Raw genomic sequence first — 22,519 nt, 5'->3', positions numbered from 1 at the left:
ACCGGAACCGTCTAGAGACGCACCGAGACCGGAACCGTCTAGAGACGCCCCGACACCAGAACCGTCTAGAGACGCCCCGACACCAGAACTGTCTAGAGACGCACCGACACCGGAACCGTCTAGAGACGCACCGATACCGGAACCGTCTAGAGACGCACCGATACCGGAACCGTCTAGGAAATACATGAAAATAAAAATACAGGCCCGGTTGCTGAGTCAGCATTGCTGGGAGAAGCGGTGACGATGTCTGCAGCTTACTTTGTTGCTGACAGCAGCAAAACGGTGAGAACTGCTTACACTGATCATTTCTGCATTACAGGAAGCAGCAATCGGCTTCTAGTGACGTCTGAATGTGTCACTGCCTCACCGGGAACACACACTCTGAATATTCAGTCACTACAATCATCCTGCTGACCTCCATCTCCTGCAGACTGAGGACGTGGATTCCAGCCTGCTGGCCCCTCTCTACCAGACCGGTACTGGGGGTCTCCATCACAACAATGGTCTTCACCGAGTGCTTGGTATCCTGAACGCAGTCCAAAACCAGACTGACTTTATCTGCCACATCGCACAGTATCGTTGAGATGGAAGCTGAAAAGACGGAGAACAAACAGGTGAAAACTGGGACTGAACCGTCCGGTGTGCGTCTCCAGTTTAACGTTTTACCTTTGTCTATGATGTAGGCGATGGCTTCGGTTCCCAGCGTGTCGTACAGCGGGACGCTGACCAGAGAATAGGTGTAACACGCCAGCTCACCAATGGTCCACTGCACATGCAAACCAGCAGCAAACACAGCTGAGAAAACATCTCAGGGATTTACTTAACAAACGTCCTCAGAGATTATAAAAGTTTAACTAAAAAGTTCAATTAAATACCTGAAGCGTAAAAACAGAAAGTTTGACATTAGGATTGAAAATCAGGGGAAAAGTTTAAAACGTAAAAAATTAGAAGGTCAAATAAAGAGTGAGCTGAAATGTTCAAGGTAAAAGTTAAGAAAAAGAAGTTTAAATTACGTTTTTTTAAAGAAAAGGTTTAAATTTAAGCGAACAGTGACTGTAAATTAGGCCAAAAAGAAACTAAAAGGAGAAGTTTATCATTATGGAATGATGCTGATAGAAGTTTAACTTTATAAAAAGGTTTTTAAGGTGATTTCTGAGGGTTATGACAGTTATTTAGAGTTTTGCTTTAATAATCTTCCATTTGTTTTTTCCTTGGTTTCTTTTTGGTTTTGTTATTTTATTTTGTAACACTACAACATGTTGATGGGTAGTTTAGGTTTTTAAACAAGATAGGCTTCATTTCAAGCATCACGCTTCAGTCTGTACCTTTAGTCACAATATAATGTTTTGCTTGTATTAAATACATTTGTTGTTTATTATGTGATTTAATTATGTGACTAAATAAAACCTGAATATATATTTAATTAAAAAAAATACAATAAAAAAAGTAAAGTAAAAAACTTAAGATGGGGAGAGTTTTAATGTTGATAGCGTCCATCTTTGGTCACATGACCTGCATGCTGGTGAACTTTGTGGCGTAAACAGAAGAAAATAGGCCAGCTGCTACAGCAGGCATATGATGCATGCATAACCCCCCCCCCCAAACAGCGTAACAATGAGAGCGGTCCGTATTTACTTCCGGTCTGTTCTGAGAGAAAATCCCAATGTGGGGGTCGCCGGTCTTGGAGTGGCCTTTGTGAAGAAATGCAGAACCCAGGTTCTCTGCTCGCTCTTTTACCTACCACACACACACACACACACACACACACACACACACACACACACACACACACACACGCGTTAACAAACGTCAGTCTGTGGTTCCTGCAGCTGGACCATCATATTTCCACCACCACCGCTGGGGTCGCCGACCTCTCCGTAGGACATCCACTCATAGGGCTGTTTTGGTTTCCTGGAGCCCAAACAGGGACCATTATCTGGAGGATAAAACAAAAAAGTGTTCAGATCTGCTTCCTGGTGCACATTTAGAGTATCCTGCTAATCTGTACTGCAACATATTTTTTCCTGATTAAACACAAAAAGTGGGAATTTATAGAAATATGTGCAGACTCGTGGTTTAAAACCCACACAGGGGGTAAAGCTGCAGGGTGCTTCATCCAGAAACAGTCCAACAGACTCTCCGGTGACTCTGCAGCTGAAATCATAAAGTGCTTCTTACTTACTGGAGACTCGAATGCCTCTGAGGAAGAAGTCATACACTGTTCTGGCATCTTCATAGATGTGTGTCAGGAAACCATCTCCATTCAGCAGAACCGACTGACGGGCCAAATCTCCACCCTGAACAAGCAAACCCCTATAAATAAAACCTGGAAGCTGCAACATCACAGACAGCAGCTGCAATATAATTAATACGCAAGTCTCTGGAAAATCTGAATATTCAACAGTGTGTTTCATGTTTTCCACAGTTGGAATGCAAACAAATGTTCATCTGTCATTCCTTTATTCGCTGGAAACTTTAATAAACAGAAATTTATTTAGAAAATGATTTTCAGTGTCTTTACACACGAACCTGACTGTGGAAGCATAAACAAACATAAAACGTGACGCCTACAACAATAAAAAAGGGAGTGTAGCAAAGAAAAAAGGGTTGATAGAGAATAGAAAAATAGGACAGAAGATTTTATGAGTGACAGATTACTTGGTGAGGGTGTCATATTTGGGTATAATAAAAGAATAAGTCCACATGCATTAATGTTGCTGTCACCACTATTATACTGGTCTGGACAGTTAACCGGCTAAAAACCGCGGTTCATCTACGTTCTTCTGACTTGAAGCGGGAGATCGGGTACCCGTCAATCAAAAGGACACGCCCCTAAGTATGCCAAATTTCAAGATTAAATTACTTTTAAACGAGCAAGTTAGAAAAAAGTTTATTTTCTGCTGTAAACATGTTTGTTGCTACTGTAAACATGTTTATTTCTGCTGTAAACATGTTTATTTCTGCTGTGAAGTTGATCTTTTTAACATGGGAGTGTATGGGGATTCGCTGTTTTGCAGCCCCTAGTGGATGAAGGGGGAATTGCAGTTTTATGTACTTCCGCATCGGCTTCACTTTTAACTGCCGGAGGCTCCGTCCATCTTTCATATACTATGGTTGTGTTGCTGCTAATTGAGGCGCGTTGGTTAACGGTGGAGTGTTGCTGTTTCAGCGTTGTGGTTTTTGTATTGCTGTGACCCTTCAGGGCCACCGTAGAGTCCTACACATACATGTGTTTAGACACTTCAACTCACCGGGACCTCCACAGACTGCATGTTGAGGTCGCAGATGCACGGTAGAGGTTTGGGCCGGGTTGCCAGGTAGTAGGTTGTTGCTGCCGCCACTGCCCCCATGCTGACCAACATGGGCGTGGAGGCGTTCCTGATTAACCTGCTGATGTCATCCAGGTGTGGAATCTTGATGTTCTGGATGAAGTCCTGGCTCAGCATGATTTTGCTGCGGGTCTGGGCGGGTGTAACGACGAGGCTGGGAGGAGACTTGAGGAGAGAAAAACAGGAATGCTGTGTTAAGTTTAAACCCTTAACATCTTAACATAATTATCATTAAATAAGGAGGAAGCCAGACGAGACGATCTTGTTCAACTTGCAAGGAGGCTCATCTCAGAAGCCTGAGCTTCAAAAAACCTCCAAGCCATTTATTGAAAGGTACCACATGACATTCATACAAGTTGATACAGTTTCAGTGTGTGTGTGTGTGGGGGGGGGGGTGTGTGTTTGCTTGGTTCAAAAGTGTATGTCCTGATAGGACAATGCGTATGTGTGCTCCTCTTAAAGATACCATTCTGATAGGAACTGAATGTTGATCAAATTTGGTCAGACAACTCTGATCTTGCACATCACTGGAATGTCCTACTCATCCAAACAGCACACAGAGGAAAACTTTTAACTTGTACAAGAGGATTAATGAAGAACATCAATGTAAGACTAGTCAAAAAGATTATCATAATATGAACTCAAAATATTATAACTGAAATTCCCAACATGCTGAAACCCTTAACTTAAAGTTAATTATTTATGTTTCATCTTGGAGTGAAGTTAAAGAGCAAATCCACTGAGTTACATTTGTAAATGAGGTCTTGAACAATTTCCCTGAGAAATTTCTGAAAGAAGTTTGATTTAAATGAAACGTTTGAGAAAATGTAAATTTATCCATAAATACATCGTACAACAGAGACTCTGACATGAACTTATGATGCAAGTAGCAAAAAACAAAACAAAATCTGAATAATGGCTTTGTACAACAAACAATTTAGGAAGCGGCTGAAGCTCAATTTGATATAATTTCTTTACATTAGTTTTTATTGTTTTTCATTATTTTATTTTTTATTTATTTCATTTTCATTTTATTCGATTGACTTACTACCATCTATTTATTTAATCTGAATTATCATTTTTATCAATTTATTTATTTAACTATATTTTATTAGTAATCCCAGGACTCGTTGGTGGACACCAACAGTGAGGGATGCCGTCAAGCTGAAGGAGTCCTATCGGGCCTTCTTGGCCTGTGGGACTCTGGAGGCAGCTGATGGGTACCGGCGGGCTAAGCGGCATGCAGCTTCGGCTGTTGCCGAGGCAAAAACTCGGGCATGGGAGGAGTTCGGCAAGGCCATGGAGAAAGACTTCCGGACGGCTTCGAGGTGATTCTGGTCCACCATCCGGCGGCTCAGGAGGGGGAAGCAGTGCTCCATCAACACTGTGTACAGTGGAGGTGGGGAGCTGCTGACCTCAACTCGGGACGTAGTGGGTCGGTGGAAGGAATACTTCGAAGACCTCCTCAATCCTACCAACATGTCTTCCGATGAGGAAGCAGAGCTGGTGGACTCAGGGGTGGACTCTCCTATCTCTGGGGCTGAAGTCGCTGAGGTGGTCAAAAAGCTCCTTGGTGGCAAGGCCCCGGGGGTGGATGAGATCCGCCCGGACTTCCTTAAGGCTCTGGATGCTGTGGGGCTGTCCTGGCTGACACACCTCTGCAGCATCGCGTGGACATCAGGGGCAGTACCGCTGAATTGGCAGACTGGGGTGGTGGTCCCCCTTTTTAAGAAGGGGGACTGGAGGGTGTGTTCCAATTACAGGGGAATCACACTCCTCAGCCTCCCTGGTAAGGTCTATTCAGGGGTCCTGGAGAGGAGGGTCTGCCGGATAGTCGAGTCTCACATTGAGGAGGAGCAGTGTGGTTTTCGTGTGGTTTTGGACCAGCTCTATTCCCTCTTTGGGGTCCTGGGGGGGGGGGGCATGGGAGTTTGCCCAACCAGTCTACGTGTGCTTTGTGGACCTGGAGAAGGCGTTCGACCGTGTCCCCCGGGGGCTCCTGTGGGGGGTACTCTGGGAGTATGGAGTACCGGACCCCCTTGTACGAGCTGTCCGGTCCCTGTAGGACAGGTGTCAGAGCTTGGTCCGCATTGCCGGTAGTAAGTCAGATTCGTTTCCGGTGAGGGTTGGACTCCACGAAGGCTGCCCTTTATCACCGATTCTGTTCATAACTTATATGGACAGAATTTCTAGGTGCAGCCGAGGGGTTGAGGGGATCCGGCTTGGTGGCCTCAGGATTGGGTCTCTGCTTTTTGCAGATGACGTGGTCCTGTTGGCTTCATCTGGTCGTGATCGCCAGCTCTCACTTGAGCGATTCGCTGCCGAGTGTGAGGTGGCTGGGATGAGAATCAGCACCTCCAAATCTGAGACCATGGTCCTCAGCCAGAATAGGGTTGATTGCCCTCTCCGGGTCGGGAGTCAGGTCCTGCCTCAAGTGGAGGAGTTTAAATATCTCGGGGTCTTGTTCACGAGTGAGGGAAGGATGGAGCGCGAGATCGACAGACGGATCGGTGCGGCGTCTGCAGTAATGCGGGCTCTGCGCCGGTCTGTCGTGGTGAAGAAGGAGCTGAGCCAGAAGGTGAAGCTCTCGATTTATCAGTCGATCTACGTTCCTACCCTCACCTATGGTCATGAGCTGTGGGTCGTGACCAAAAGAACGAGATCTCGTATACAGGCGGCTGAAATGAGTTTCCTCCGCAGGGTGGCCGGGCTCTCCCTTAGAGATAGGGTGAGGAGCTCAGTCATCCGGGAGGGTCTCAGAGTAGAGCCGCTGCTCCCCGCATCGAGAGGAACCAGTTGAGGTGGCTCGGGCATCTGGTCAGGATGCCTCCTGGACCTCCCTGGTGAGGTGTTCCAGGCACGTCCCTCTGGGAGGAGACCCCGGGGAAGACCCAGGACACGCTGGAGGGATTATATCTCTCGGCTGGCCTGGGAACGCCTCGGGATCCCCCCGCAGAGTTGGCAAATGTGGCTGGGGAGAGGGAAGTCTGGGCTTCCCTGCTTAGGCTGCTGCCCCCGTGACCCGACCCCGGATAAGCGGCAGAAGATGGATGGATGGATTTTCTTTGTTGTGAATACTTTCAAGCACAGAGAAGCAAACTTTTTTGGGTTTAAATTTAGTTAATTTGTTTTTCACTTTCTTTCTGCATTCAGTTGGTACATTAGTCATTATTTCACACATTATTGTTTATTCTCTTTCTCTGGAAAGCAGCTTTCATCCTAATTCCACTGCAGATTAACTACAGGTGAATTTGTTGAGCCGTGAATCATATCGTACAACTTGCATCAAATGTCATGTTAGCAGACTTTTTCAGGTTCAAATTCAGCGGGTGATGGAATGAGCAACTTCAGGAGCTGTTTAGAGACAAACGGATTAGAAGCTGAGTCTGTTGTGTTTTGCAGACAACCAGAGAATCAAGGCCAAGCTGGACCGTTGAGCTTGATGTGATGCGAAACATGAACCATTTGCCCAACTTGCAGTTTCTGCTGCTCTAGTTTGGTTTGTTTTCTGCTTGTTCCTGTTCCCACTTGTCCTCTTACATGTGTGTAGGATTCGACATACATACACATATTCCTGCTACCAGTTGGTCAATAAAGGTTTTTGGAAAGAAGAAAGAAAAAAAGTTAAAGCTATTGTTGCTGCAAAAGGCCTGGTGTTGTGTTTAAGTACCTTTGCCTTTTATGCATGGGAACTTATTGTGCGCTCCAGTTGTCCTCGTATCTCAGATTCCGATAATTGTTGCAGGAAAAACCAGTTTTCCCAGTGCTGTGAAGGATTTTTTTTACGGCTTTTCGAAGCCCTCACCCCTCATTTCTCTTTCTAATTCCTCTTAAAACTCTGCTTTTCACTGTTATCTATCACAGATATCACAGACAGAGGCTTTTCCTCCTTAAATATCTGTAAAAGATTTGCGTCTCCTCCTTTGTCCAAACCATAGACTGTATATAAAAAGATGGGCGGAGCCTCCGTGACGTCACCCGAAGTTTTCTGAAGAGCTGAATTGAAGCTCGGTGGGCGGTTCCTACCATCACCATCTTGGGAGGGGTATGCGCGTCGTCTCGCCCGGAAAATACAAATATGGGCAAAGAGGTGGAGCTGAGAGGGGGGCTGTGAGCGTCATGGTGGATGATTGACATCGAGCGAACTCTGAGCTTTCTGTAGCTAAGAGCTAACCGAACTAACCCGGAGATAACAGGAGCTAACCAGCTAACGGAGGTAAGTGGGCTAAAGCTAAGTCACGTTGTTAACCGGCTAAAAACCGCAGTTGTTCTACGTTCTTCTTACTTGAAGCAGGAGATCGGGCACCTGTCAATCAAAAGGACACGCTCCTAAATATGTCGAACTTCGAGATTAAATTACTTTTAAACGGACGAGTTAGAAAAAAATTCACTCCCCCCACAGTTGTCATGAAGATAAACCTGATCTATTAAACCTAAAATGGATTTTTGTACCAGGCTGTAAACATGTTTATTTCCAGTGTAGACATGTTTATTCCTGCTGTAAACATGTTTATTTATTTCTGCTGTAAAAATGTTTATTCCTGCTGTAAACATGTTTATTTCTGCAGTAAACATGTTTATTTCTGCTGTAAACATGTTTATTTATTTCTGCTGTAAACATATTTATTCCTGCTGCAAACATGTTTACTTCTGCTGTAAACATGTTTATTCCTGCTGTAAACATGTTTATTTCTGCTGTGAAGTTGGTCTTTTTAACATGGGAGTCTATGGGGATTTGCTCTGTTTTGCAGCCCCTAGTGGATGAAGGGGGACATGCAGTTTTATGCACTTCTGCATAGGTTTCACTTTTAACCGCCCGAGGCTCCGTCCATCTTTCATATACAGTCTATGGTTGTGTTGCTGCTAATTGTGGCACTGGCCATCTTCATCTGAACTGAACTGGTCACGTGACCCTTACGTCACGTCCAGTGACGTGTAAATGTGTAAAAAAGTGTTTTCATCATACTTGCGATGTTCTTCTGTTCGGACTCGTTGAAAAACATCCTCATGAGAGCGAAAAAACTTCTTAGTGATATTTTTCTAAATATTTCTCATTTCCAGTTTTTATTGCGATATTTAGATTTAGTGAATTCCAGATGTAATGGAAACGCAGATACTAACATACGACACCTTCTGAAAAATACCATTTTCAGCAATAATATGCTAATTAACCAAAAACAGATTTCTGTTTCACATCATATCAGAAAAAAAAGCTTTTCTTCCTTTTCTTAGATGCAAAATGCTTCTGAATAATGGAAATATTATGCAGATATATAACTTATAAATAAGGTTGCACTCCTTCAGCTTTTCAACTTTTACACTTTGTAGTTCAAAACTTTGGTTATAATACCATGAATTTGTATTTTCTAACTATTTAAAAAAAAAAAAAGAAAACTAACAGCACAATATGTCTGGTGCAGGATTGGAGGCTTTACATGCTATTTACATGGTATTACTTTTTACCAGGTATTTACATGGTATTACTATATACATGGTATTACATGGTATTTACATGCCATTTACATGGTATTACTATATACATGGTATTACATGGTATTTACATGATGTACTGACCAGAAAAAGCAGAAGAACGCAGAGTTAATGACGTCCACACAGCTAAATGACAAACTTATCCGACTCCACGCCAACTAGCCTGTAAGAGAATCAGACTATTATTCCATCCACGGCAAAAATCTTTCACACACACACACACACACACACACACACACACACACCAGACTCTGTTAAAAGGTGATGTATGACCTCAGATACTCGTCCAGTCAAAGGTCACACAGGGACGGCTCTGATTGGCTGGTTGTCTCAAGGCGACATGTAAACAATCAACTCATCTGGAAACAACCTGAGAATGAAACTCTGCCAGTTTAGGAGTTTTTAGTTTTATTTAGGAGGAAAAGCATCGGCTGTTGGCTGCTGTACTGAACCCTAAAGTAGACTAGCAGATGTGGACCTGGCAGTAGGCGTCAGACAGGGTCGAGCAGCAGCTTGGTGGTCTCGCCTTCACCTCTGTGACCTCTGACCTCTGTGTGGTTAGCTGAGATAAGTACATTAAAGCTGATTAAAGCTGCACTGTTTGTGGAATCACTGCAGTTTGATGTGATCTGAAGCCTGAAAACTCAACATGTCGTCCAAACATTGTTTTATTATTTATCAGAAGCATAAACTGCTGTCAGTGGAAACGGCCGAGGTATTAAATGAGTTACTCGACACAGTCAGAGCGGGGAAGAAGTTATGCAATCATGTTTTATCAACTGGACCAAAGGTGAAACGGTGCTGAGCCCCCCCAGACCCCAAAGACGAGCCTAAACCGTTTGGTTGTGTTGTAACAGCTGCAACACTTTAAGGCCTCGGAAAGCACAGAAACTGTGAAATGTTGGAGCAAATTTATGCAAAATAATCTGAAATATTATAATATCTATAGAATTATGCTGAACTATTCAGACACAACTGAATCATTTTATATACGTGGAGGTCAAAGATGTTTATTATAATGTGCAAACAGAAGTGTAAATACCACCGTCACCTGACACACGCTTTTATTCATGTGAGAAGTGATCAATCAATCCTTTTATCAGCTTATCGGCACTTCTTCTGTCCTCCACTTGTCAACAATCAGAGTAGGACCCGAGGTCCGGGTTCTGGGGAGGATCCGTCCCTCCATCAGACCTGTTTCCACTTGTTTTCAGTCCAGTTCTTGGGTCATGTGACCAGTTCTTGTGTCATGTGACCAGTTCTTGGGTCGTGTGACCAGTTCCTCGGTCATGTGTCCAGTACTAGTGTCATGTGACCAGTTCTTGGGTTATGTGACCAGTTCTTGGGTCATGTGTGCAGTACTTGGGTCATGCGACCAGTTGTTGGGTCATGTGTCCAGTTCTTGGGTCATGTGACCAGTTCTTGGGTCATGTGTCCAGTTCCTCGGTAATGTGACCAGTTCTTGGGTCATGTGTCCAGTTCTTTGGTAATGTGACCAGTTCTTGGGTCATGTGACCAGTTCTTGTGTCATGTGACCAGTTCTTTGGTCATGTGACCAGTTCCTCGGTCATGTGACCAGTTCTTGGGTCATGTGACCAGTTCTTGGGTCATGTGTCCAGTTCTTTGGTAATGTGACCAGTTCTTGGGTCATGTGACCAGTTCTTGTGTCATGTGACCAGTTCTTTGGTCATGTGACCAGTTCCTCGGTCATGTGACCAGTTCTTGGGTCATGTGACCAGTTCTTGGGTCATGTGACCAGTTCTTTGGTCATGTGACCAGTTCCTCGGTCATGTGTCCAGTTCTTGGGTTATATGACCAGTTCTTGGGTTATGTCACCAGTTCTTGGGTCATGTGACCAGTTCCTCGATCATGTGACCCGTTCCTCGGTCATGTGACCAGTTCTTGGGTCATGTGACCAGTTCCCCGGTCATGTGTCCAGTTCTTGGGTTATATGACCAGTTCTTGGGTCATGTGACCAGTTCTTGGGTTATGTGACCAGTTCTTGGGTCATATGACCAGTTCCTCGGTAATGTGACCAGTTCTTGGGTCATGTGACCAGTTCCTCGGTCATGTGTCCAGTTCTTGGGTTATATGACCAGTTCTTGGGTTATGTCACCAGTTCTTGGGTCATGTGTGCAGTACTTGGGTTATGTGACCAGTTCTTGGGTCATGTGACCAGTTCTTGGGTTATGTGACCAGTTCTTGGGTCATGTGTCCAGTTCTTGGGTCATGTGACCAGTTCTTGGGTCATGTGTCCAGTTCCTCGGTAATGTGACCAGTTCTTGGGTCATGTGTCCAGTTCCTTGGTAATGTGACCAGTTCTTGGGTCATGTGACCAGTTCCTCAGTCATGTGACCAGTTCTTGGGTTATGTGACCAGTTCTTGGGTCATGTGACCAGTTCCTCGGTCATGTGACCAGTTCTTGGGTCATGTGACCAGTTCCTCAGTCATGTGTCCAGTTCTTGGGTTATATGACCAGTTCTTGGGTTATGTGACCAGTTCTTGGTTCATATGACCAGTTCTTGGGTCATGTGTCCAGTTCTTGGGTCATGTGACCAGTTCTTGTGTCATGTGACCAGTTCTTGGGTCATGTGTCCAGTTCTTGGGTTATGTGACCAGTTCTTGGGTTATGTGACCAGTTCTTGGGTTATGTGACCAGTTCTTGGGTCATATGACCAGTTCCTCGGTAATGTGACCAGTTATTGGGTCATGTGACCAGTTCCTCGGTCATGTGTCCAGTTCTTGGGTTATATGACCAGTTCTTGGGTTATGTCACCAGTTCTTGGGTCATGTGTGCAGTACTTGGGTTATGTGACCAGTTCTTGGGTCATGTGACCAGTTCTTGGGTCATGTGTCCAGTTCTTGGGTCATGTGACCAGTTCTTGGGTCATGTGTCCAGTTCCTCGGTAATGTGACCAGTTCTTGGGTCATGTGTCCAGTTCCTTGGTAATGTGACCAGTTCTTGGGTCATGTGACCAGTTCCTCAGTCATGTGACCAGTTCTTGGGTTATGTGACCAGTTCTTGGGTCATGTGACCAGTTCCGCGGTCATGTGACCAGTTCTTGGGTCATGTGACCAGTTCCTCAGTCATGTGTCCAGTTCTTGGGTTATATGACCAGTTCTTGGGTTATGTGACCAGTTCTTGGTTCATATGACCAGTTCTTGGGTCATGTGTCCAGTTCTTGGGTCATGTGACCAGTTCTTGTGTCATGTGACCAGTTCTTGGGTCATGTGTCCAGTTCTTGGGTTATGTGACCAGTTCTTGGGTTATGTGACCAGTTCTTGGGTCATGTGTCCAGTTCCTCGGTAATGTGACCAGTTCTTGGGTCATGTGACCAGTTCCTCGGTCATGTGACCAGTTCTTGGGTCATGTGTCCAGTTCTTGGGTCATGTGACCAGTTCCTCGGTCATGTGACCAGTTCTTGGGTCATGTGACCAGTTCTTGGGTCATGTGTCCAGTTCTTGGGTCATGTGACCAGTTCCCCGGTCATGTGTCCAGTTCTTGGGTTATATGACCAGTTCTTGGGTCATGTGACCAGTTCTTGGGTTATGTGACCAGTTCTTGGGTCATATGACCAGTTCCTCGGTAATGTGACCAGTTCTTGGGTCATGTGACCAGTTCCTCGGTCATGTGTCCAGTTATTGGGTTATATGACCAGTTCTTGGGTTATGTCACCAGTTCTTGGGTCATGTGTGCAGTACTTGGGTTATGTGACCAGTTCTTGGGTCATGTGTCCAGTTCTTGGGTCATGTGACCAGTTCTTGGGTCATGTGTCCAGTTCCTCGGTAATGTGACCAGTTCTTGGGTCATGTGTCCAGTTCCTTGGTAATGTGACCAGTTCTTGGGTCATGTGACCAGTTCCTCAGTCATGTGTCCAGTTCTTGGGTTATTTGACCAGTTCTTGGGTCATGTGACCAGTTCCTCGGTCATGTGACCAGTTCTTGGGTCATATGACCAGTTCCTCAGTCATGTGTCCAGTTCTTGGGTTATGTGACCAGTTCTTGGGTCATGTGACCAGTTCCTCAGTCATGTGTCCAGTTCTTGGGTTATGTGACCAGTTCTTGGGTCATGTGACCAGTTCTTGGGTTATGTGACCAGTTCTTGGGTCATATGACCAGTTCCTCGGTAATGTGACCAGTTCTTGGGTTATATGACCAGTTCTTGGGTCATGTGACCAGTTCTTGGGTTATGTGACCAGTTCTTGGTTCATATGACCAGTTCTTGGGTCATGTGTCCAGTTATTGGGTCATGTGACCAGTTCTTGGGTTATGTGACCAGTTCTTGTGTCATGTGACCAGTTCTTGGGTCATGTGACCAGTTCTTGGGTCATGTGTCCAGTTCCTCGGTAATGTGACCAGTTCTTGGGTCACGTGTCCAGTTCCTTGGTAATGTGACCAGTTCTTGGGTCATGTGACCAGTTCTTGGGTAATGTGTCCAGTTCTTTGGTCATGTGACCAGTTCCTCGGTCATGTGACCAGTTCTTGGGTCATGTGACCAGTTCCTCAGTCATGTGTCAAGTTCTTGGGTCATGTGACCAGTTCCTCGGTCACGTGACCAGTTCTTGGGTCATGTGACCAGTTCCTCGATCATGTGACCAGTTCCTCGGTCATGTGACCAGTTCTTGGGTCATGTGACCAGTTCCTCGGTCATGTGTCCAGTTCTTGGGTTATATGACCAGTTCTTGGGTCATGTGACCAGTTCTTGGGTTATGTGACCAGTTCTTGGGTCATATGACCAGTTCCTCGGTGATGTGACCAGTTCTTGGGTTATGTGACCAGTTCTTGGGTTATGTGACCAGTTCTTGGGTCATATGACCAGTTCCTCGGTAATGTGACCAGTTATTGGGTCATGTGACCAGTTCCTCGGTCATGTGTCCAGTTCTTGGGTTATATGACCAGTTCTTGGGTTATGTCACCAGTTCTTGGGTCATGTGTGCAGTACTTGGGTTATGTGACCAGTTCTTGGGTCATGTGACCAGTTCTTGGGTCATGTGTCCAGTTCTTGGGTCATGTGACCAGTTCTTGGGTCATGTGTCCAGTTCCTCGGTAATGTGACCAGTTCTTGGGTCATGTGTCCAGTTCCTTGGTAATGTGACCAGTTCTTGGGTCATGTGACCAGTTCCTCAGTCATGTGACCAGTTCTTGGGTTATGTGACCAGTTCTTGGGTCATGTGACCAGTTCCGCGGTCATGTGACCAGTTCTTGGGTCATGTGACCAGTTCCTCAGTCATGTGTCCAGTTCTTGGGTTATATGACCAGTTCTTGGGTTATGTGACCAGTTCTTGGTTCATATGACCAGTTCTTGGGTCATGTGTCCAGTTCTTGGGTCATGTGACCAGTTCTTGTGTCATGTGACCAGTTCTTGGGTCATGTGTCCAGTTCTTGGGTTATGTGACCAGTTCTTGGGTTATGTGACCAGTTCTTGGGTCATGTGTCCAGTTCCTCGGTAATGTGACCAGTTCTTGGGTCATGTGACCAGTTCCTCGGTCATGTGACCAGTTCTTGGGTCATGTGTCCAGTTCTTGGGTCATGTGACCAGTTCCTCGGTCATGTGACCAGTTCTTGGGTCATGTGACCAGTTCTTGGGTCATGTGTCCAGTTCTTGGGTCATGTGACCAGTTCCCCGGTCATGTGTCCAGTTCTTGGGTTATATGACCAGTTCTTGGGTCATGTGACCAGTTCTTGGGTTATGTGACCAGTTCTTGGGTCATATGACCAGTTCCTCGGTAATGTGACCAGTTCTTGGGTCATGTGACCAGTTCCTCGGTCATGTGTCCAGTTATTGGGTTATATGACCAGTTCTTGGGTTATGTCACCAGTTCTTGGGTCATGTGTGCAGTACTTGGGTTATGTGACCAGTTCTTGGGTCATGTGACCAGTTCTTGGGTTATGTGACCAGTTCTTGGGTCATGTGTCCAGTTCCTCGGTAATGTGACCAGTTCTTGGGTCATGTGACCAGTTCCTCAGTAATGTGACCAGTTCTTGGGTTATGTGACCAGTTCCTCGGTAATGTGACCAGTTCTTGGGTAATGTGACCAGTTCCTCAGTCATGTGTCCAGTTCTTGGGTCATGTGACCGGTTCTTGGGTCATGTGACCAGTTCCCCGGTCATGTGTCCAGTTCTTGGGTCATGTATCCAGTTCTTGGGTCATGTGCCCAGTTCCTCGGTAATGTGACCAGTTCTTGGGTCATGTGTCCAGTTCTTGGGTCATGTGACCAGTTCTTGGGTCATGTGACCAGTTCCTCGGTCATGTGACCAGTACTTGGGTCATGTGACCAGTTCCTCGGTCATGTGTCCAGTTCTTGGGTTATATGACCAGTTCTTGGGTCATGTGACCAGTTCTTGGGTTATGTGTCCAGTTCTTGGGTCATATGACCAGTTCTTGGGTCATGTGTCCAGTTCTTGGGTCATGTGACCAGTTCTTGGGTTATGTGACCAGTTCGTGGGTTATGTGACCAGTACTTGGGTCATGTGACCAGTTCTTGGGTCATGTGACCAGTTCCACAGTCATGTGACCAGTTCCACAGTCATGTGTCCAGTACTTGGGTCATGTGACCAGTTGGTTCTTGGGTCATGTGACCAGTTCTTGGGTCATGAGAGCAGTTCCAAGGTCATGTGACCAGTTCTTGGGCCATGTGACCTAAGCCCTCTCTGGTATCTCTCAGGTTTGGGTTCTGGTCTTTGCCGGATTTCTTCCTGTTTATGTGGATCGAGTTTCCTGAGAAGGAGGACCTACAGCAGCTGCGATATGCAACATTCTGGCTAAAATCTGTTCCTGTTGCGTCTCAACCAACGCTTCACAATCGTACAGACATGATGTTAGCTGCCTCCGCTAGTCAGATTCATATTTTATGTGAATAAATAACAGAATTTCTATATTTTGTTACTTTGTTGATGTAATTTAATAAAACACACCCACTGCTGTTGGTCTGCAGAGGAGACCAGCTCATTTTACCGCAGTGTTAGAACCTCCCTGGATGATTTTAAAATAATTTTTTTAGTTTTTAAAGCTGTCAAAAGTCTGAGCTGGAAGTATTGATCAGGTTTGCTGTCGGCTAATGAACCTCCCAGGGCTCCTAGCTCGTCTGGGCTGGTCTTTTATTTATTCCACTCGCCACCTGTGGAACAGACCTGCCGGGCGACGTGAAGGCAGCTGGGAGTTCCGATACTTTAAAGCTTTAGACCTTTTTGGAAAACTTTAAATTGATTATTATTTCAAACTATATTTGGTATTTTATAATCTTATTCTATATCTTATTTAATTGTGATTTATAGTGTTTTACCTGTTATAGTGTGTGGGGATGCACTGACACCGATACCAGTATCAGGATCGGCTCCATACCATGTGTATACTCGTATTTGTTGTTGTTTTTTTCTTAATAAGGTTTATTTGTCAGGGACCATGGGTAGAAACATTAACAAAAAATGCTTTACACAAGATTTTAGCCTTAGCTAGTTTCCATTTGCAATCCCTGGCAGGCAAAGTTTTACTAAAAGTGTACCGATACCACAACCGATACTTGATACCACACTAGTCCAGCCAGCGCAGATGTGTTAGATGACACGCTTTTGACATGTTTTAATAGAAATAAATGCATTGAATGTTAAAATGTGACATTTTTTGTTCCACTAAAAGCAGCTCTTTGTTTCAAAACCACATTTATAGTTGTATTTAGGTAAAATGTGCCAAATCAGAATAAAACTTGTTGAAATAGTTAGATCTGTAATGTTATTATATTTGTATTTGTGAGGTAACTTCAGAAAGGATGGTTCATTTATTACAACCTGATTAAATCTCACAGTTATAACAGCAGTAATAACCATAGTCACAATAATGTTCACATAAACACATCTGGTATCTGACGATACCAGATGTGCATCGGTAGGATGTGTGTGTTGCATGTGTGTATGTTTATGTTTATTACGCATCTCAGTAGAATTTTCTGTATAAAACCCTCCATAAATAAACTGTTTACAAACACAAAAGCTTCAGTTTGGTTTTTCAGTCCTACCGTTCAGTTTGTTAATAAAAATGTTGCATTTTGATCAATAATCGTAATCAGTAACTGAAGACAAAATCAATAAATGATCGTGTAATTGCAGAGAATATCAGCAACATGGATGGAACATGTGCAGCATTGCACAGCCTGAATGTTTACGTGACTTTTACATGATTTAGGCGTGGTGGTGAGGCCGACAGTGTCTGGATGCTGATTGGATGAAAAGCTTCTGCGTTTTTCTCACGTTTCAGACAAAAAGGAACCAAACAGCAGAGTTTTCAGTTTCAGAGCTGCTCCACCCGAAGTCTTATCAAGCTGCAGATACCGCATAATCTGCAGCGGTGCGAGTCCTTCCAGGTGCAGAAGGTCACGCCAGTCCCCCTGCACGACCCCCCCCCCCCAGACTCCACCTGAGAACAGCTTCATGCCAACCTGCTGCAGCAGGAGCAAAGGTCACGTGGTTCCTTAAAAACGCTCCAGGTAGACTTTAACCCCAATCACGTGTTTAACCTAACCGGACACCCCGCAGCGTCTCCCGCGTGCAGCTGCGTGGACGTGCGCGTTAACGCTGAATCCGTTACATTTTAGTAACCATGAAGTTAACGATTATCAAGCAACTTTTTACCAGACAGTCAGAAACCTTTCAGACAGAAATAAACTGCGCATTTTACAGTCAGCAGAATGGCGCAAACATCCAAACATAAAGTAAATAAAAACAAAATGACGCATAAATAAATGTGATATAAAAAGATATTAACAGTAATATTTACTCTTTTTTTTCCTTAAACACAACTTAGAACAAGTCTAAACATGATAACATGTGATCTATCAGTCTGACAGGTAAAAGTTCACCAGAACTCACCTGGATGAAGGATCCTACCAGCTGACAACTCCACGGATTCTTCTGGACCACGCGCACCTACCTGGAGCCGACTTCCTAGATAGGCGGTTTCAAAATAAAACACCGCAGATTTCAACCCGCTTTTGAAGTTAAAACAAGCAACAAAATCAAACTTTAAAAGGCGTAAATACACGACAGGCTTCTTTATGAAGGTTTTCAGACATGATAAAACGCTGTTTCATATTTCAAACTACGCTTTTATTTCAAAGCGTAGTTTGAGCGTATATCAGCGTATATATCAGATCATACCTGTATTATGTATTATACTACTACGGGTACTTCCTATCTAGTTTTAATAAATAAAAGTCAATGTTAAATGACCAAGAGAAGGAAAATAAAGGAGAAAAAAGGGGTCCATGACAGATTCAGATATTATTATTATTAGAGATTCTGTTTATTTTCTGTTCAGATTGTAAAGAAAATGAACAGCAGAGTTGAGTATGTGGATTTTTCCCAGAAAAACTTGACTAATATTCTCCACCAATGACCAAACCACTTATTCTGCTGTTTACTTTTGTTTGTTGTCGTTTATCGGATCGGATGGTTTCAATCTTCAGAAACAACTTATTGATCCTGTAACAAATAACTCATTCTAGTTTTACAGGCATGAAGACGTTACAATAAAATAGATCAAATGTTCATTCACATGCCCCGACATGACTTTCTCGTAAAATAACCACATTACAAACTTTAGAATAAAAAAATGACAAAACACTAAAACTGTATAAACACAGTACCTTAAAATATGATCAGAAAATAAAACCAGAACGACGACAAGATCAGATGTACAGATTTAAAAAAAGAAAGTATTTTAATAATGGTTCTCTGTTAAGCATTTGGTTATGGGGAGGGCTGGGTTTTGTTTCCCACAATGCATCTCCTGCTGCTGGAATACAGCAGGTAGCATCTCCAGTCTCTGAGGTCCTCCAGCAGGTTGGTCCAAAGGCCAGGACCATAAAACTGGAACGCCGTCTCGCCGTATGTTTTAGTTCTGACTTTTGGTATATTTAAAAGGCCAGTACCAGAAGACCTGAGGGTCCGCGAGGTCTTGTTGGTCTGTGACAGGGAGTGAGAGGATTTATCTATTTTTCTTCAGCTAAAGGTGATGATGAGCTTCGCTGCGTTAGTCCTCCACCGCTGACTGATTGTTGTCCTCAGCAGCATGCACCTGGGACGTTCCTGTTCTCGTCCTACAGATGCTGGTCTGCAGCAGGGTGTCTGCAGGCAGTCCCTCAGGGATTCTGTCCTGCAGGTTTTCAATGTATCCCTGCTGCAACACACTTGGCTTACATGCTTGAATGGATCCAGCAGCCTATGAAGTTCTGCACAATGACTGTCAGGAGTCAGGAGGGATACATGGAGAACCTGTAGGGCCGGAGCTGGACGCCCCCCGGTCCTGCAGGATACATGGAGAACCTGTAGGGCCGGAGCTGGACGCCCCCCGGTCCTGCAGGATACATGGACAACCTGTAGGGCCGGAGCTGGACGCCCCCCGGTCCTGCAGGATACATGGACAACCTGTAGGGCCGGAGCTGGACGCCCCCCGGTCCTGCAGGATACATGGACAACCTGTAGGGCCGGAGCTGGACGCCCCCCGGTCCTGCAGGATACATGGACAACCTGTAGGGCCGGAGCTGGACGCCCCCCGGTCCTGCAGGATACATGGACAACCTGTAGGGCCGGAGCTGGACGCCCCCCGGTCCTGCAGGATACATGGACAACCTGTAGGGCCGGAGCTGGACGCCCCCCGGTCCTGCAGGATACATGGACAACCTGTAGGACCGGAGCTGGACGCCCCCCGGTATGAACATGAGATGTGACAGGAACCATCCTGACGACATGATGAGATGCTCCTCAAAGTCATCCTGAGGTCCGTCTGAGGGTGCGTGAGGTATCAGTCAGATGGTGGATGATCATTAACATGTGGAGGAACCCTGACATCAGCCTGGTACCTCCCCCTCATGTAGGCATGTGTCACCAGTCAACCAGTGTGGTTGTGCTGGTCAAACTGGTTCCATCAGAAGCCCACCAGTGTTCAGACCAGGTCTGCAGACAGGTCATCCATCCTCTGGAGGTGGTCTCTGGTGGGGGGGGGCTCTCTGCTTCCACGTCTCCTCCACAGACGACGAGTCTCGTCTTTCCATTTTATTTATTTAGTTTATTTGACAGGGACGATGTTCATCAGCATTATTCACAAAGAAAATGTGCCTCGTACCAGATTTTAGCTCTCAGACTAGTTTCCATCTGGAGTCCCTGGACTAACAACACACACAAACATGAATTAAACACAATAAAACATAAAAAGATACAAAGTTCAATATTTCATAATAAAACAGTAAAAATGACCACAGTAAAAAGTGCATCTGTATACTGTAACTATAACAGTGAACTGTCACGGTTCTGATTGGTCTTCACCTTATGTGGACACTTCCTGAAGACTGGTGTTGATTGCCATAATTAACCTCACCTGTTCTCTTCCCTTTAAGAAGCAGTGCCTGCCAGGTTGTCTGCAGTCAACACTCTGAAGTGGCCTCCTGACGCCTGTGAGATGTTTTGTTTCTGTACAGAATATTTTTGCAGAATTTAACTTTTGCAGGAAGTTTATTCCATTCTGTTTTAAATGAAAATGCTGATTTTTTTTGGGGGGGGGTCCCCAAACGTTTTTGGTATGGCACATTGTCCAGCTGTTGTTCGTGTCGTTCTAATAATTTTTTCAGATGATAATGTTCCAAACTATGAGAGGTGGAGGTGCCATATTATGAATTATTATGAATCTTAAAAAGCAGACATGATGAATGAGGAAGTGAGGAAGACACAGTCACACTGCCTCCACCAGACGCCGCTACCCCATCAGTGTATCTGCAGAGTTCTCCACATCTCCTCACAAATATGTCTCCGTTAGAAAAGCAAAAGGATTTTCCAACAATAAGGATTTATTACTGTGTTGTTACAAGGAAAACCTGCCAAACAATCATTTACTGATAAGTTCACATCAGTTGCCCAGAAAACAGACTTTCATTGTAAACACGACGTTGTGACAGGATGCAGCTGCATCGCCGACACAACAACCTCCCAGAGAGGAGTGTTCACCCTCAGCATGCTGCTGACCAGTAAATCTGGCCATCTTTAACTGATTTAATCTGCTCCATGAGCTACTTTCATCACCTCTAACTTACTATTACACGATAAATAACATTTCAACAGTTTCCTACTGCAGCAGTGAGTGAGATGCCGCTCAGTTTAAAGCCTTAAGCCCTGCAGGACAACAGCAGCATGAACAAACAGTTGCAGGATGTTTACAACGGCTCTGAAAAGACTATTTAGAGAAAAAAGTCAGGAACTGCATCATCGTTTATTTGCTGCCTGCATGAAGTTTAAACCAGATTTCCCGCCTGAAGTTTGTTTGTGGATATTTGAGAGAAAACGTGATGGGAGTTGCGTTCAAGCCAGGTACTGGATCCCAGGTTGGGTTCGGACCAAGAATCTGGTATGGGTCAGGGTCTAGCTTCATCATCCAACCTCTCCTGGACCTCTGGGTTAGGGTTTGTCACCTTAACGCTGTATAAACTTTCAAATTTAGATCTAAAGTTTCGTTGCCAGACAACAAGGAAGCGGTAGCTTCACATCTGACGTGGTGGATTCCGAGGCAACCTGACATATTTGCTCAGCAGGCCGTGCTTCCAGGCACCTGATGGCCAGTGGCAGGTGAGCATGAATGGTTGATGGACAGGCGGGTCAGGAAACCACCTGATGACGCTTCTGAAGATTTTTCTAAAAATTTAATCACCTGAGAAGGAAAGAAACTTTATAAGTAAAGTCAGACGTAACAAAGCCAAGTTGTCCCCTCGCTGCCTCAGGGCTCGAGTCGCACAGCAGCAAACCAACTTCCAGACTTCAGGTTTAATGTGATCTTTGTAGAAAAAAACCTATCAGACCCAAATTGGAGAAGTAGAACTGACACAGAACAGAAAATCTGGATCTTTGGTCCGACCCACTGGAAGTGGAACGGACGCTCATGATCTTTGGTCCGACCCACTGGATGTGGAACTGGAACTCCTGATCTTTGGTCCGACCGATCTTTGCATTCCACATCTGACCTACTGGATGTGGAACTAAAACTCCGGATCTTTGGTCCGACCTACTGGATGTGGAACTAAAACTCCGGATCTTTGGTCCGACCGATCTTTGCATTCAACATCCGACCTACTGGATGTGGAACTAAAACTCCGGATCTTTGGTCCGACCTACTGGATGTGGAACTAAAACTCCGGATCTTTGGTCCGACCGATCTTTGCATTCAACATCCGACCTACTGGATGTGAAACTGACGCTCCGGATCTTTTGTCCGACCTACTGGATGTGGAACTAAAACTCCGGATCTTTGGTCCGACCGATCTTTGCATTCAACATCCGACCTACTGGATGTGAAACTGACGCTCCGGATCTTTTGTCCGACCTACTGGATGTGGAACGGACGCTCCGGATCTTTTGTCCGACCTACTGGATGTGAAACGGACGCTCCGGATCTTTGGTCCGACCTACTGGATGTGGAACGGACGCTCCGGATCTTTTGTCCGACCTACTGGATGTGGAACGGACGCTCATGATCTTTGGTCCGACCTACTGGATGTGGAACTAAAACTCCGGATCTTTGGTCCGACCGATCTTTGCATTCAACATCCGACCTACTGGATGTGGAACGGACGCTCCGGATCTTTTGTCCGACCTACTGGATGTGAAACTGACGCTCCGGATCTTTGGTCCGACCTACTGGATGTGGAACGGACGCTCCGGATCTT

General features: G+C 45.1%; 1 protein-coding gene across 1 annotated transcript in view; it reads right to left on the bottom strand.

Annotated features, from left to right (window-relative positions):
* The window catches only part of LOC306763427 (long-chain-fatty-acid--CoA ligase 1-like), a gene marked incomplete at its 3' end in the record, with an annotated part of 58,617 nt that extends 40,859 nt beyond the window's left edge, over positions 1-17,758 (bottom strand). The window contains exons 1-8 of the mRNA XM_079250221.1: positions 17,682-17,758; positions 8,904-8,982; positions 3,252-3,494; positions 2,183-2,297; positions 1,872-1,936; positions 1,636-1,737; positions 667-766; positions 416-591 (exon numbers count right to left, since the gene is read on the bottom strand). Coding sequence (XP_079106347.1) covers positions 416-591; positions 667-766; positions 1,636-1,737; positions 1,872-1,936; positions 2,183-2,297; positions 3,252-3,446 — 753 coding nt within the window. The 5' untranslated portion in view covers positions 3,447-3,494; positions 8,904-8,982; positions 17,682-17,758. The remainder of the gene's footprint in view (positions 1-415; positions 592-666; positions 767-1,635; positions 1,738-1,871; positions 1,937-2,182; positions 2,298-3,251; positions 3,495-8,903; positions 8,983-17,681) is intronic.
* Positions 17,759-22,519: the final 4,761 nt, after the last annotated feature.

This window comes from Telmatherina bonti (assembly GCF_933228915.1).
Source record: "Telmatherina bonti genome assembly, chromosome: 12".
NCBI lineage: Eukaryota > Metazoa > Chordata > Actinopteri > Atheriniformes > Telmatherinidae > Telmatherina > Telmatherina bonti.
Note: the sequence above shows the minus strand (reverse complement) of the source record. Positions and strands in the feature narration are given on the sequence as shown.